Source organism: Zootoca vivipara, chromosome 3, assembly GCF_963506605.1.
Source record: "Zootoca vivipara chromosome 3, rZooViv1.1, whole genome shotgun sequence".
Classification (NCBI taxonomy): Eukaryota; Metazoa; Chordata; class Lepidosauria; order Squamata; family Lacertidae; genus Zootoca; species Zootoca vivipara.
The window spans coordinates 40,417,048-40,433,530 of record NC_083278.1 but is presented as its reverse complement, the minus strand read 5'-3'; the positions used below and the strand labels follow the sequence as shown (position 1 = coordinate 40,433,530).

At 42.1% G+C, this 16,483-nt stretch overlaps 1 protein-coding gene across 1 annotated transcript; it reads left to right on the top strand.

The window, feature by feature from the left end:
- Positions 1-1,648: 1,648 nt before the first annotated feature.
- AKIRIN2 (akirin 2) lies at positions 1,649-16,432 on the top strand. The gene is made up of 5 exons (XM_035109427.2): positions 1,649-2,365; positions 13,108-13,248; positions 14,025-14,174; positions 15,415-15,486; positions 15,752-16,432. Exons 1-5 carry the CDS (start codon positions 2,161-2,163, stop codon positions 15,760-15,762), a joined length of 579 nt encoding a protein of 192 aa, XP_034965318.1. The 5' UTR covers positions 1,649-2,160; the 3' UTR covers positions 15,763-16,432.
- Positions 16,433-16,483: the final 51 nt, after the last annotated feature.

Genomic DNA, 16,483 nt, shown 5'->3' with positions numbered 1-16,483 from the left:
GGGTGGAAGTCCGCCCGGCAGTGTTTTCCTCCAGGCCATGGAAGGGTGGGCTACGTTGAGGATGGCAATTTATTTGAATAAAGTTGTCAAGCTAATCTTTCTATTGTCCGTGTCTTCCTTCGTTGGGTATGGGACGGTGATGGGGAGGTTTCAGGGGGGCTTGGGGTCAGAGAAGGGTTGCACAGAAAATAAGTATGGAAAACATTTCTAATACATCCTGACGTATACAGTTCTAAAATATAAAACAGTGGTTTTCTAATACAAAGAGATACTAACAAACCTATTTTCTAATACAGAGGAACACTAGTCTAATTAATCAAGAGTAATACTGAGGTTGTGGTTAGGTTCTTAGGCATATAGGGAGGGACGCCTTTCAAGGGATATAAGGGGTTTCTCACATTTAAGGCACATAAGGCCAGCAGACATATAATCACAAGAAGCAAGCATATAATCACGAGAAGGTAAAAGTTCATAGCAAGTTTGTATAAGGTTTGTATAAAATGGTAAGGCTGTATAAAAATGGGCTGCGTTACTTGGTGGAGTTTATGATAATTGTCTGTGATAATTGTCTAGGCGAGGGTTGCATATGCTTGTCCTTAGGCGAAGGGGAAATGCAGATGTCTAGGCAAGGGTTGCATATGCTTGTCCTTAGGCGAAGGGGAAATGCAGAGTTTATGTTGGATTTTAGGAGGTGTTTGAATATGTTAATCCCTGCGGAGGGGGTGCGGGTCTGTGGAGGGAAGGAGAGCCAAGCTGTGGCGGCGAAATGGTGGTGCGAAGGACTCTGGGTAGCCGTAGCTGTCAAGCTGTGGTTACCCCTCTCTGTTCATTAATAATGGTGTCCTGCAACCCCCCCAATATGATTTTATAACAAAAACAAAGTGGTGTTTCTGGGGTGGGGAATCTGCTGCTCTTGGCTGGCCTTAATTCAAAGAAATCAATTTACAGGCACACCATGGTTTTCTATCTGTATAATTATTAATGCTTTTGAGATTCAAATGTTTGTTTTCACATATATTTGAATTTATTTCAGTCACTATTTAAATTCAAACATTTTTAGAGCTGTATGTGTGATTTATTTCCTTTAATACAAAGTGTCGTCTAGAACGGTGAAGCTATTAGACACGAAAGTTTTTTCTTCACACCCCACAAGCTGAAGCACAGTCAAGAACAGTATTATAAATGCGAATCTCTTCCTTTCGGGGATTTTTTCTTGTTCTTTCATTCATATATCTTTCCCAACAATTTACTTCAGAGTTTCAGAGATAGCTGAACGAAACGTCCTTTCTTCTGGACCAAGTGTCATTATGGTTGATGTTATAATTAAGTACCATCAGCCATTTATAATTTCCGTAAACTAAGCTCCTTTCCCCGCTGCCCGGCTCCTTTCCTGCTACTCCCCATATTAAGAAGACCGCTTCCATTCCTTCACCCCGTTTCACTCGCATTCCTGAGGTACAGGGTTCTCTGTGGGGATTTAAATTCCACCCGGAAGTCAAGTCCTTAGCGCGAATAACGACGGGAAACGTAGTCCCCCGCTCCCTTGATGCGCCCTTGCATCAAACGCCGGGAGGTGACCCTGAGAGAACCACAACTCCCCTGAACCTTTGCGCCTGACACCACCCCCGTGTCGCGCAGGCGCGTCGGCGAGGGATGGTTTTTTGAATCAGCGGCGTTGTTATTGACGCCATATTGCTGGTGTGGAAGAGTCACAGAGGCGCACGGCACCTACAGCCGCGGCTATCTCTCGTCATCGGCGGCCTCAGGCCGGGTAGCCTCCCGTCGTGCCGCTCCCACCGGCCTAGACACCCTCCCGGATTCGGCCCGGGGAGGATTTTCCGCGGGCGGAGCCGACGAATCCAGCCGAGCCGGGCCGAGAGCTCCGGGCCGATCCCTGGAGACGCAGGCGGAGCCGGCGGCCGGCAGGCAGCAGAAAAGCCCAGGAGGCGCGTAGCGGTGGCGACCCCGAGCCTGACGCGGCGAGGCAGCGCCTGAAGTGCCTCCTCCGCCCCCCTTCTCCTCCGTTCCCTCCTTCCCTCCCGGTCTCGTCAGCCCCTTCCGGCCCCGCGCTCGCGCTCGCGCTCTCTCGGTGGCGAAGGCCCAGCCGGCTCAGCTCCTTCAGCCCCTTCGTCCTCGTCGTCTTCTTCCTCCACCTCCGCCATGGCCTGCGGCGCCACCCTAAAAAGGACTCTGGATTTCGACCCGCTCCTGAGCCCGGCCTCGCCGAAGCGGCGGCGCTGCGCCCCTTTGTCCGCTTCGGCGGCCGCCGCCTCTTCCTCCGCGGCCTCCTTCGCCTCGTCCCCGCAGAAATACCTGCGCATGGAGCCTTCGCCCTTCGGGGAAGTGTCCACTCGCCTCACCACAGGTAAGCGGGGCCTCGAGGGGCGCTTAGGGCGGGGCACGGCGGGGGGGGGGAAGAGACTCTCCTCGGATAAGGGGCGAAGGCCGCCTCCCTTTCTTGGCTTGCTTTTAAGGAGTCCGCTTGGCTTCTCCCCTGTCTCCCCGCTTTCTCTTCCCAGCCACCTCCCTTCTCTATTCCCCCCCCTTTTCCTCTCCCCCCCCAACCTCTTTTGGCTTCGCTTTCGCCGCGGAGTCGGCACAATGGAAATGGCCGCTCTCGCCGCGGTGGGGGCGGGGAAGTGGCAGCGATACGGGAGAGGCCGCAGAGAGGGGGTTGATAATGGGGCTGAGCCGGTGTAATGGGCGAAGAGGGACGGGGAGACTCAGCCCCGCCGGGCTGCGTCTGGGAAAGGGGAATTTCTCTATTCAGCACTGCACCTTCCTCCCCCCCCCACCCCCCTTGGGGGAGAGAGGGCTGCTTGGCTCCTTGTCGCTTGACGGGGGTAATTGTATGTGTGCGGAGAGAAAGAGGAACCGAGAAATTATATCGCGAGGGAGGCGGGATCTTGGCCGGGAGAAATCTCTCTGTGTGTCTCTGTCTCTTTCTCCCGTCTCTTTGCCCTTCTTTCTCTCCTCCCCGGTGCAGGCGATCGATTTGTTGCAGCCATTAAACTCTTGGGCGTATGGTGCCTGAGCCGATGCGGCCGTGCCTCCGCCTTCCCGTTCAAACACCGGGGGAGGGCAGGGAGAGGGACGGAGCGGGGGCTATCATCAATCACCCTAGGTGGACTGCTTGGGCGACGGCAGGGGCCGGTTCCACGATAAGAATTGCATTTCTCTCCCCCACCCCACCCCCTTCCAGTATTGAGCCGGGTATTGTTCACGTCTCCGCGGGGGCTCAAATCAATAAAGGCGTTCTTGTAAGAAGCTGTAATAAGGCAGTGGCTGTTGAACATTTCTTCATAAGGATGAGAATGCATTTTAATGTCACATCACTAGAAATGTTAAAGTGATAACCTGTCTCTTCTTCCTCCTGCACCCCAAGACCTAATGAATAAATTGCAGGATCAGGTTTCATTGAATTACACCTCTGAAGGTATTTACATGGTTTGCCCAGAGTGTGGATTCCACTAACGGATCTATTCAAAATCATATTCCATAGAGTTCATCCTCCCCCAATCATTTTGATGTCTTCACCCCCTCCCCCAAGTTAAGTAATTAATGAATGTTGGGACCATTATCTTCAGTTTATTTTGCATATATGGATGTGGCATTTGGGTCGGAAAATAATATCTGAGAGAGCAGGCATAGTAATTTGCTGGTTATTATTAAACTTTCATTTCCCAAGAGTTTCCCAAGAGTACTATATGTTTTCATATAGTAAGAAGTTGATCTGTGTAAGCAACATTAATTACAGAAATATGAATATTTAAATTAGCCCTTAAATCTTCCATCTTGGTATGTGTACAATAACTTGCTTCAAATTATGTTGGTCTTCCCATTGTATAGATAATCTCACTTGTGAGAGATGATATGCCGAAATGTCTGGGACCATAGCCATCTCCTGTTAAACCCTGGTGGACTACATTTGATTTGAATAGGGTTAACAAAGTATGGTAGTTAAATTAACACCTTTCTCATTAGTAAATTGTTAGTGGAGCATGTATTCAGGATTGCAGTTTAATTTGAATCATAAAGTAGCTAAACATTGCTAAATGTGTAAGCAGGAACCAAGGTTGTGTTAGTTAAATGCTAACATTTATGATTGGTGACTTCACTGGAAGTAGAAGTAACCATGCAATGAATATTTAATGTAAATGTGGGTTTAAAATTGATTTAGTGATGTGAACAGCTGGGCATGTCAAGGAGCTGCAGTTTGAAGGCATTAGTGGTTAGGAGCACATATCCTCTTTAAAAGTTCAGTGCTGCTGAAAAACCCAGAAAAAAGTATAAAACTAGGTATTGAAACACTTAGATGAGCTTCCTTAGATGCTAATTGGGACTAAAGACCAATAATTCCACATGCAGGTCTGTTTCAAAATTATTTGGAGATTTGTCTTTCAAAGGTATTTACAGGTAGTTTTCAGTAAATCTTCACAATGTGGGCCTTCTGTGTAAATTCTTATGACTTTGTTCAAATTGTCATTAATAACTTGGGGATGAAATAACCTACATTTGTAATGTCTTACTCTACAAGAAATACTAGTGCTGCATGGAATTTCTTTATTGTATGTTTCCGGTTTCAGAAACAGGCATGTGCTTAATCGAACTAGTCTGTAAATTAAAGCATGACAATAAGGCCTCAGATATGTTTCTGTTCTTCCATGCAAGAGGATGAGTGAAACTTGTCTATTGATGAGTTACAGTAATCTAGCAAACATTAGGTTATACTGTACTAATTTAGCAAAAGATTTAAAAGACCAGGTAGCACATCAAATATTCCTATATGTACAATTCAAGAACATTGAACTGTTAAGCCAGTTAAGTAGACTTTATTACATAGGTGTGATGTAAGGATTGGTTGCAATGCTGTCATAATGGGATGTGGGTTTGGTTTATTTTAATAAGCATTGATAAGGGTACTAAATACCTTTACATTCAGGAGACACCCTGAATGACTAGTGTTCTGCAAAGGTAGTTGTTGCTGGTCCTGTTAAGGGCAACAAAGTTTCATGGAATACCTCTCTTTTATACAAAACACAGGAACCACTTGTGTGTTGCCATCAGTAGTGGCAGTACTCAAGTGATCTGGGTTTTAGTGGGAATTTTTTGTTGCCCTAAGCCTAATTGATTGAAAGCTGACTTTGTGTGTTTTTTTGACTTAAGCCTTAAAATTTTTTATTTTAGATCATTTCTACCCTGCCTTTGTGCTCCCAAGGAGGGATCTAGATCAGAAACATGACAACAAAAATACAGTATTTTAATTAAATAAGTTAGAACTGCAGCATGAAAGGGCATCTAACAACTAGGACAGCCTAAATACATCACTCAGCAGGAAGGCTTGTTAGAACAGATTGAAATCATTACTGCTCTCTTAAAACTTAAAACATCAACCTCTTTTAGAGGGGATTTCCATTATCTGAGTGCTGCCACCAAGAAGGCTCGCACACTTGTCCCCAGCAAGTGCACTCCCAGAGCTAGTGGAACATAGTGCAGGTAGATTCATAAGACAAAATATAGGAGAAGTAGATATGGGGTAGCAGAAAGATAATGAAGTGCTAACTGCTTATCACTACCGGTAGCAGTGGCCTCCATGGTTGATTTTTCCCATGGGTCAGTGGCCCTTAATATGAAATGGGCTTTCCACCACTGGCTTACTTGGAAATTATTCTTACTGCAATTCTGGCATGATAGCTGAATGACATATAATTCCTTTGCATTATTTATATTTTAATAAATGATAAGAAAGCATTGTAAAGTATTAAGTTTCAGCGTGCATGAAGAGTTATGCAAATAAAATACTTTGTCTATGAATAGTCACATGAAAAAGTTAATTACAGTACAACTTAGATTTTAGATTTAAACTAGTGTATCCATTTTAGTTGGCCGATTTGAATTTGTATTATATTCATTAGTTATGTTACTACTTCTATGAATGCATTCTTAAAGTGGATTTTTTCCCATTGAAAAATGTAACAGTAGGTTTTTCATGTATTAAAATGTTACTACCCCACACCATCAGCTGCATTGTACTGGGGTCGAGTTGCTGCATTAGCCCAGCAAGAGAAGTTTTGACCTTATATCAGTTCTGTCATCTTTTGCTCATTTCTCAGAGTTGCTGTGTTAGCATATTAGCTCATGCATCAGACTGTAGACTGAGTAATCTAATTGGCCATAGGAATTGGTTTGTTAAAACCATTCAATGTACAGCACTTCATGTCTCAATTTCCCCCTGAATTTAGGAGGTTGGATCTTGAGAAGAACAGTGGACTGGTGCAATGAGGTGTTCTGTCTCTCTCCCCCTTCCACCCTCTCCTCCCCCCTCTCCCCATCCTTACCCCTTGCACACACCCAAGCTGTTCCTGAGGGTTTACGGAGCTGCTTAGAATGGGGCATACAGGCTTGTAACAGGATGAGGAAGCAGAAGAATTACTGGGGTACATTGCGCAAGCAAAAAAAACCACCTTTCTGTTCACACAAGGCATGTTTGGATCTATGCCAACGTAAACATTGATTTGGGCCAATCATGCTTAATTAAGGAAGAAAATCTAGCTTTGGAGTTGGTGGGTGTGTCACTAAAAAAAAGAGCCACCAACGGTTTTGAATAGGTAAATAAGTGTTCTGTTGGTAGGAGAGGAGAGGGGAAACATTCAGAGTAAATATTGTATCAAAGAGTTTTAAACATTGTTTGGACAGCTGCTGTGTTGCTGAATTCATGCTGAATTGGCCTTTTCTCTACAATTTTTCTACTTGTACACGTCTGAAAGAAATTGCATATCTTAAAACCTGTATGACAAAGATGTAATTTTGGTGTGCAGTGTATTTACTTGGAGCAATCATGGTGGAAAAAGTACTTTTTATCTTGGGGAGCTATAGAGGTTTTCCCATCTGGGAATTTCTAGCTAAGTTTTGGTTAAATGATCTGTTTTTACATCTAGGTTTAATACCAATGCAGATACCTGTAGCATTCCTGTTCATAGACTTTAATATAAAATCCAAATAACTAAAAACGTATAAGATAACTTTCCATAGTAGCATCTTGATACTAAACTTCTGTCTGGGCTTTATCAGTAGAGATTAATGTTAAGGAATCACATGCCTGCTCCTTCAATCTTCTACATTTGAGTGGGAAACCTGTGGCATCCAATTGTTGCATCGTCCTCAGCCAGCATAGCGTGATGGGATTTGTAGCTCAGCAACATTTGGAGGGTCATAGATTCCTCAACTCTATACTCACTTACCTGGGACTTGCCACACTTTGATTGATGTCTGGTAAGACTTGTCTGTCGAGATGTCCTAAGATTGCATCTCCATAGAAAAAAATGTCAGTCAATCATGCAGTCTAAAGAAGTTACAGCCCAGACACAAATTTGTCACCTTAGTGAAAACTAAGTCACAGTTGTAGGTAAATAGATGCTTAAAACAATGCTATTGTAAAAAAAAATTATAGTTGGGTCATCTGGTATGTAATTTCTGACTTTGATCAGTGCTAATACTCCTCTTAAGGTGGTTCACATGTAAGTGCAGGAGTCAGCAAACATTTTCAGCAGGGGGCCGGTCCACTGTCCCTCAGACCTTGTGGGGGGCTGGACTATACTTTTTTGGGGGGAAATGAATGAATTCCTATGCCCCACAATTTGCCACAAATAAACCCAGAGAAGCATTTTAAATAAAAGCACACATGCTACTCATGTAAAAACACCAGGCAGGCCCCACAAATAACCCAGAGATGCATTTTTAAGAAAAGGACTCATTCTACTCATGTAAAAACACGCTGATTCCCGGACCGTCCATGGGCCGTATTTAGAAGGCAATTGGGCTGGATCCGGCCCCCCGGGCCTTAGTTTACCTACCCATGTGTAAGTGCCTATTCATCACTTTGACCTGCTTGCATGACAAAGCTATTCTAGACTGAACAACGCACTTGCCCAGTCATATTGAACACATACTTCCTTAATGTTTATACATTTAGATGCTATTAACGAAGCGTTTGGAATATATGTGTTATAAGACTTTGGGGCATTTATCCAATAAGCTGCTAACCATAATAATTTTTTATGTGAGAAAATTAAAATATGACTTCATATGATATGAACCATGCTTATCCTGCTGTGTCCTTTCTGAACTGTGCTACATATCAAACCACAAATATGAAGATGGCAGAGATGGTACAGTTGATGTGCTGGTATAATGTTATCCCTAAGTTACAGGAAGAGGTAACACTAGTGAGAACTTGAGAAGCATGTGGATATATCAGTGGCAGCTTTCAGTAGCCTTAACATTCCAAACATTTTAAATATCTTTTATATCTCAGTGTACCTGCAAACCATGAGAACTATTATTAGTACTTTTTTTGGCCTTTTCTGTTTTTCCTCTTTCTATGCTTAAAAGAAGAAGAAAAAATTCACTAACCCAAAAAGGAATTTTTGGGGTTTATGTTGCTAGTGTGAACAACTTGAGTTTGAGCCCACCAGTTAAAGATCAGTATTATATAATAGGTTTTGCTGCCATGTATCCAGTCCATATTCAGTGGAATGCTCTTAGTGTAATGGAAGTAACAATTATTGTTGCATCTTCTTCTATTGTTTAACAGAGGTTATTGAGCCAGAGTGGAAATGTGAATATAATCTGCATTATTCTTTTGGAAGATTAGGGGTGCAATCCAATGTGTGAGAGGACTTCCACTTTTACACTTGGGCTTTAACTTCATCTGCTGCCCCCTGCACTCCCCCAACCCCCCTGAGCAGATTTTGAGGGCATGCGGATGACTGCAAGGGGAGAAAGGAAAGTGGAGTCTTGTTGCGCAAGCAGCAGTCCATTTGGCTTGCACATGGACAGTTTTGGATTAAACCCTAGGATTTACTGCTTAGCAGAATCTTTGGTTGGGGATTTCCCAGTTCTGCCTGTTTTGGGGCGTTGGGGTGGATGATTTACTTCCTCCTCAACCTCTGAACTATTCTGTTCATATTATGCTATCATGGAAAATAGACTTCTGTCTGTTTTTATTGGATCAGCACAATTTGAAGTGGTAAAACATTGAAGAACTTAAAGGAAGATAAGAGTTCTTAAGATGGAAAACTAATTTGCAAGATTTCTTTCAACATAAAGTTGGTCACCTGAACCTTAATCCAACAAGGGCTGATCTGGATGCTCTGGATTGCTCCACTGAATGTGTTAAGCATGTGTGTGTGTGGAGACTCCCCCCCCCCTAACCCAGGACTCTCATCAGCACAGTTTCCATTGCAGCACAGGTCTTTGAATGCACTACCTGCTGCTCCATTTGTGGTTATGGTAATTTCTTTTTGTGTTTGGGCTCTGATCAGTGGCAGGTGGAACCTCTGGATCATTGCTGTTGATATGCATACTTTTTTCTTGTTTTCTTGGCAGTGCCTTGTTTAAAGTGACTAGCTTTTGAACTCCAGGTTTGTCAAACCCAGCAGTGGTGGTAAATCTAAACTCAAAGATAATCATAATGGTGGTGCTCAGCATTTGAATGTAAATACTGTACTTTGTAATTCCTTGACACTCAAATCCAATCTAAGATTTTTAGCGGTCCTGGTTATTTGTCTTAGATTTATTTGTGGCTACAGTTTGTGGTTGGTGAAGACAAAGCTTAACCACAAGCCATGGTTCGGGCGACATGGTCAGGCAAACCTTTGTGTAGCTCAGCATGGTGGCAAAAAATAATAATGGAAAAAGAAAGTGTTTAGAAGCTGGTGGGAGCCTGCATGTTCCCACTAAGCCATAGTTTGGGGTAGTAGATGTGAACTAGACTTTATGGCTAGGTGGGGGGTATTAAGACCTGGTCTCCTAGGTCTTACTCCCAACATTCTTATCCACTACACTACCTTGGCTGACAGTGACAATATCTTGAGTACTTTGGGCCTTTTGTCAGGAATGCTACCATGACATTGAAACAATGCTTACAGTATGACAAGAAAGTAAGTATGGAAATTGCTAACAATTTAAAAATTGGATTTAAATATTATTTAAAAAACATTAGCTTAAATGCGACATTGAAAGTGAATATGCTTTAGTGATGATAATTTACTGTATGAGAAGCATACTCCAAAGATAGAAAGAATGTAATATTGGCTATTGAAAAGGACTAGACTACTGGAACCAGCATTCTACAGCCTCCTTTGGTTTCTGCCTTCATGGCATGATTCAGAGATGCTTGTTAACTGTTCTTTAGATTACACCTTCTTTTATATCCTGTCTGGCTTTCTGGTTAGACCAGGCATGTCCAAAGTCTGTTTCGGGGGCCTAATCCGGCCTGCTGGTTGGTTTAATCCGGCTCCTGTGGCAGCTCAACTTCAATCCTAAAAAAAAGGTCAACTTTGCTCACTTCATCAAATCTGGCCCTCTTTGGAAAAAAAATGGGCACCCCTGGGTTAGACTAATGCGGTCTCTTGATATTTTATGTGTAGTGTCCCAAAAAGTGAAAATAGACAGTTATAAGTTTCAATTCTTCTACATAAATGTATTAGCTGACATTTTTCAAAAGCAATATACAGTGGTACCTCTACTTATGAAAAACTCTACTTACGAATGGAGCTTCGTCCGCCATCTTGGATGCGGTTTAGATAGGATTTTTTCTACTTACGAATTTTTAGATAGGGTTGCTTCGACACAATTTTTTTCTCCCAATGCATTCCTATGGGATTTGACTTACAATTTTTTTCGACTTACGAATGTGCGTTCGGAACGCATTAAATTCGTAAGAGGTACCACTGTATGGATTTTTTTTATTTTTAAAAAAATGGGAACAAATACTGAATGCAGAAGGGGTAGTTTTCATTGTGAGATTAGGCATGGATTCAATCTATTGAAGGTTTAGAAAGAGTTAGGGATTCAGATGCTAAATGTTAAAAAAAGGAAGTTTCTTAATGTTAACAAAACAAGCATTCCATTATTTTATTTTAATTTTTGTCACTAGTAGATGCTTGATAGGTTGAACTTCTCAAATCCTGCTCTTATGAAGGTTTGGCTAACCCATGTTTCTCCTGATGTTGTTGGGCTACAACTCCCATTTTTAACCACTGCCATGCTGGTGGATTTGGGAGTCCCAACATGTGGTGGGCCACAGGTTAGCCACACTTGCTGTAGACTGGAATGACTATTCTAATGTTTTTATCACATTTTTGTATTGGATTAGATTGTTATAAGGTGTACATTCTTTGTTTCTTCAGCTTGTAAACTGCAGTGGGTATAGTAAAATAAAAAGGTGGTATACAAATTAAGAGAAATGGATCTATATTGTACTGTATATCTTAAACTGGTTTGAATCCTGTGCAACTTCACTTATTAGCTGAGGTGTTGAAGATACTGTGCTGTCCTTTCTACGAGAACAGATTTTTGCTACTCTTTCATTGTTGCCTTAGCAAAGTGTCAGGTTTCATCTTACATACGACTTTATAGCAGATACGGAAGTTACTGTTATTCTATGATTTTTAGAGTGAAATAATTATTTTTTTCAAGTACCATAATGAGACAACCATCTGGGAATGTTTCCAAGGTTGGACATGAGCAAACGCGCCCAAGTAATGGAAGTGACTTTGTATATTTACTCAGTTAATATTTGCAAGCTGTCTAGATGAGGCAAAGAGGCTACATTAACTGCCTTAAAGGAGATGGTAGTAATATACCCCACGGTGTCTGGCATGCAGAGAATTTGGGCAATCTAGATTGGCTTTTGCTGGCAACGAGATATATCTCTACAGTTGGATGAATTCTGACAGGTGTGTGTGTGTGAAATTAAAGGTGGCATGTGCATCTTGGTGTTCTGAGTTTACATGTGGAAGTCTTCCCTGCAAGACGAAATTGGAGGGGTGGGGAGAGAGAATCTGCACTCAGATTACTCCTCCCCCGCCAGCAGTGTTGGAGATGCATTTCTGTAGAAGTGCTTGCATAAGATTTAAGAAAGATGCTTCCCGGCAAACATTTGCTGCTTCTGTGGATAACCCCTCTGCATGGGATAGAGGTGAAGCGAGGAAAAAGACACAATCAGTCTCACTACATTTGCCCCACAACGTAAGTGCTGTAGATAGGGCTGCTCACTTTCCCCTTTTGTTTATTTCCAGTGAAGTGCAGGGAAGAGTGCCGATCTGTAAGGGAGAGCATGCATATTTGCCCACCAGGCAGCAGTCTAGAGAATATTATCGTAAGATCGAGAGAAGCCATAATGGAAGGGGATGGTGCACATTTAAACCAGTAGTGCATTCAATGTACAGCAGTATTTCAGAAATGAATTATAACTCATACAGTGATGTACGTTTTTAATGGTAATACTTGGTTAAGTTTAATGAGATAATGTGATGCATAATTATTCAGATCTAGTTTGGAAAAACAGCACAGATTATTTTGCATATGTGGCCCAGTCACAGAGTCAGTATGCAGGAGGGTAGAAATATCACATCTACAGAAATAAGGAGGTACTGACATGTTCATGGAACTTGTCCTTGATTGTCTAGTACCTTTAAAGCCGGACTAAATCAGGGAGATGGAATGAATGTAGCTGCCACCAAATCTGTCATGGAACGATGGTTCACAATTTAACGCGTGTGACCTGTCATTTTTCTCACTATTCTTTTAGGAGAAAGTGGAGGTCATAGTACCCTGGTAGTGGATACTAATGACTTTGGGTGGAGTGCAACTACTGAGGGAGCTTTGATTCAGTGTTCCTCTCTGCTATCAAAAGGGGTGTGGAGACAAGTTTTGCTGATTCCCTCCCTTGCATTCCGCCTTGCTCCAATCTCCAATCATTTCCCTTTCTGTTAACAGGGACCTCTGCTAGATGTAACCATTTAGGTCCCCTACCTGTTGCTGCTTAGGAATTTGCGTGGGCAAGAACATTGCTGGGGTTTATAATACAAATTTGTTATCTTTTGTGGTGCATAAATTTAACTTCTTACAAAGTGTAATTCATTGAAAATTATTTATATGCTCCTAATGTTTTGACAGAACTGTATAACCATACTTCTAAGATGCATACCATAGTAAATCAGCACCTATATAACATTTATAGTCAATGTAACATGTTTGGGTTTTGAAATCTTTGCTAGACTAATAAGCAGAAACATAATGAATATGTTTTCCTTTTTCTAGAGCAAATTCTGTACAATATAAAACAGGAGTACAAACGCATGCAGAAGAGGAGACACCTAGAAAACTTTCAGCAAACAGATCCCTGTTGTTCTACTGATGCACAGTCACAAGCATTTCTCCTTACTGGACCAGCTTTGCCAGGTAAAATTTTTAAAGTAAACTTGCATAACATTTGATAATTTGGATCCTAGGTAAATTACGCGTCTCACTGTGGAAAAAATTCTGTGGAAGGAAGAGTTTTATTTGAAGAGGAGATAATACTCTGTTAGTATGAGGAGTGGAAACAAATAAGAGCATATTCATAAGAAACTACCTGCTCTCTTCCAGATATATCTGGAGAGAATATACTTTTAAATGGGCTGTTGCCCACCCTTTTTGAAAAGGGTACCAAAATTTGAGTATAAAATAAGAGTGATATACTATGTACCACAGACGGAAATCTCATTCAGCCTGAGAGATTTTAACGTGGACAGTTTTCCAAGGGCCACATTCCAAGGGTGGGTGGAGCAAATGACAAAACAAATAAAACAGGCCAACATACATGCTGCCAAGGCAGCAGAGATTCCTCTGCCTGACTTTTAAGAGTAACTAGCAAATGGGACATCAAGCCATATTTTATATGTTTGCAGACAAATTACCTTGTGTATACTCTGAGATGTTGCCAACACATATTATTGTAAATAATCGACAGGCACTTAACATAGACTGTTGTCTTCAAAAGCCATCATAAATTTACACACTTAAATCTATGGAAACATAAAGCACAGTTGACTTAGCTTTGGATTGTGACAGAGGTTGCACTCACTGGTCAAGAGTCTGATCCTCAAAAGAGCTACTAGTGTATTCTATGCACTCATCAGTAATTAGGAGGATCTCTAAAATATACCTTAATTACCTATGAAAATACTTTTTCATAGGTACTTCATCTGCAGCATCATCACCACTGAAAAAAGAACAGCCCCTCTTTACTCTCAGACAAGTTGGAATGATATGTGAACGCTTGCTCAAAGAACGTGAAGAGAAAATCCGTGAAGAGTATGAAGAAATTTTGACCACAAAACTTGCAGGTATGACAAAAATAAACAATGCATGAAACTTGCAGTAATGATACATTAGTCAGTAGTGAGCTGTTACAAATAAAGATCTGTCTCCTGAGTAATAATTGTAGCCAAGTTCTTGTGAGTTGGCTCTGTCTGAAGAAGGTAGGGCTGATCCTGTTCCTTTCAATTTTCCGCAATATATTTCTACTGTAGCATGGGAAGGGATCCTCCACATGTTTCTGGACAACAGCTCTTATCTGTGGCTATTGACCATGCTGGCCAGGACTGGTGGGAGTTTGTGTCCACCTTCTGGAGGACCTTAGGTTGCCCACCCCTGCTGTACGATGGCAGTCACAAAATGATTACTAACCAAGTTGTATTCCTGTACCATGATGCTGAGCGGCAAAAGTAGCTTGGCTTGGCTGAGCCGCTTGAGTTCTCACATGTTGCGCTAAAAACATTCCCAACATAAATTCCCATCACAATTTGCTCTGGGCTTTAGTTTAGGTTAACTGCCTGTGTAGAAAGCTGATTTTGGATTTGATGATCCTTTGCCTGCTTTTAAATGATGACAATACTTAGACCTGATAATCTGCTACTTTACTGGCAGATTATATCAGGGCATGAGTGTGCTGGATGCCACCTGTTTAGTCCACAGTATTTTTACCCACATGTAATGATGAGTTTTTATACAGTTAAAGGGAGGATGTGAGGCCTTCTCTGACTTCCCTTTATTACATCTAGACAAAGTGCTATAAGGGATAATAAGTCAGCAGGTAAAGGGACCCCTGATCATTAGGTCCAGTCATGACTGACTCTGGGGTTGCGGCGCTCATCTCACTTTATTGGCCGAGGGAGCCGGCGTACAGCTTCCAGGTCATGTGGGCAGCATGACTAAGCTGCTTCTGGCAAACCAGAGAAGCACACGGAAACACTGTTTACCTTCCCGCTGTAGCGGTACCTATTTATCTACTTGCACTTTGATGTGCTTTCGAACTGCTAGGTTGGCAGGAGCTGGGACTGAGCAACGGGAGCTCACCCTGTCACAGGGATTCGAACTGCTGACCTTCTGATGGGCAAGCCCTAGGCTCTGTGGTTTAACCCACAGCGCCACCTGTGTGGCGCAATGCAGACAGAGCCAACTGACACACAAATAGTGTGGTGTACTTAGTGTGAAGTGCTTCCTTTTTCCTGTACTGGCTCTGTTATGTAGAGTCCAAGCAATTGTTACATTTGATTATTCAATTGGAATATTCCTTGCTTATAGAACAGTATGACGCATTTGTGAAGTTCACGCATGACCAGATCATGCGACGATATGGAGAACAGCCTGCAAGTTGTAAGTATTTTGAGCTATTGCCCATGTTGTTGCAGAGAGACCAGCGCCCCATCCCTGAGCATATTGGGAGTGGGGAGCCACAGAAATTGCCTCCATTTCTTATGTTGGGGGGGGGAATTCTGTGAGCAGAACTCTGCTCACTGGAATCTAGGATTCACACATTGGCTTTCTGTATGCTGAGGCAAGTTGCAGTTTAGTGCTAGAGTTTGATTGTAGAATTTTGTTTGCTGTTCTCCCTCATGCAGTTCTTTCTTTCTCTTTTCAGATGTTTCATGAATCATGTTTTCTGCATATGTGGGCAGCCCTGAAACCCTGTTCTATTGTTGCAAGTTGTCCTTTAAAGACTTGCAACAATGCCATATTCCCCCTTTCCCCCCCTCTGTATACACTGGTTATTTCAAGCTTTTGTCAGTGGCAACCACTCTTATGCAGCAACTGGTTTTGGAGTGCTCCCTGATGTCAGTACCACCTGGATGTGGACCTTTGCTACCTGTTAATACCAGTGGTCTCATTTGCTGTATCATTACAATTTGGCTTATGTTAATAAGTTTGAAAAGTAAAAGGATTAAAGCTGGTGTACTAGAACTCTGCCCTTCACTGGTTGTGTAAATAAAAGTGTAGAATGACACTTCTGACTGAAGTTAGTGTGGTTTTCATAACTGTGCACTGCGATGCTATATTCACAGTTAAATTAGAATGTAATTCCTGGACAAATTTAAAACAAATAGCCCACAGTACTGCCTATGAAATAGTGAAGGAGGGCATTTCTGTATTCCATGACTTTTGGGGGGGTTAAGAATGGGTTTATATAATTTCTCATTTTTGTAGGTTTTATTTATTCTATCAGTCTTTAACAAATGTTTATTGCTGCAATTTTTCAGTGTATCATTGTTTTACTGCCCTTGTAGTACTGGAATTTAGTTGAAGAATAAACATTTACTTCTAACCTGTGTGTTTGAATATATAGGTGGCATTTTGCCACCATTTGGATAAAATA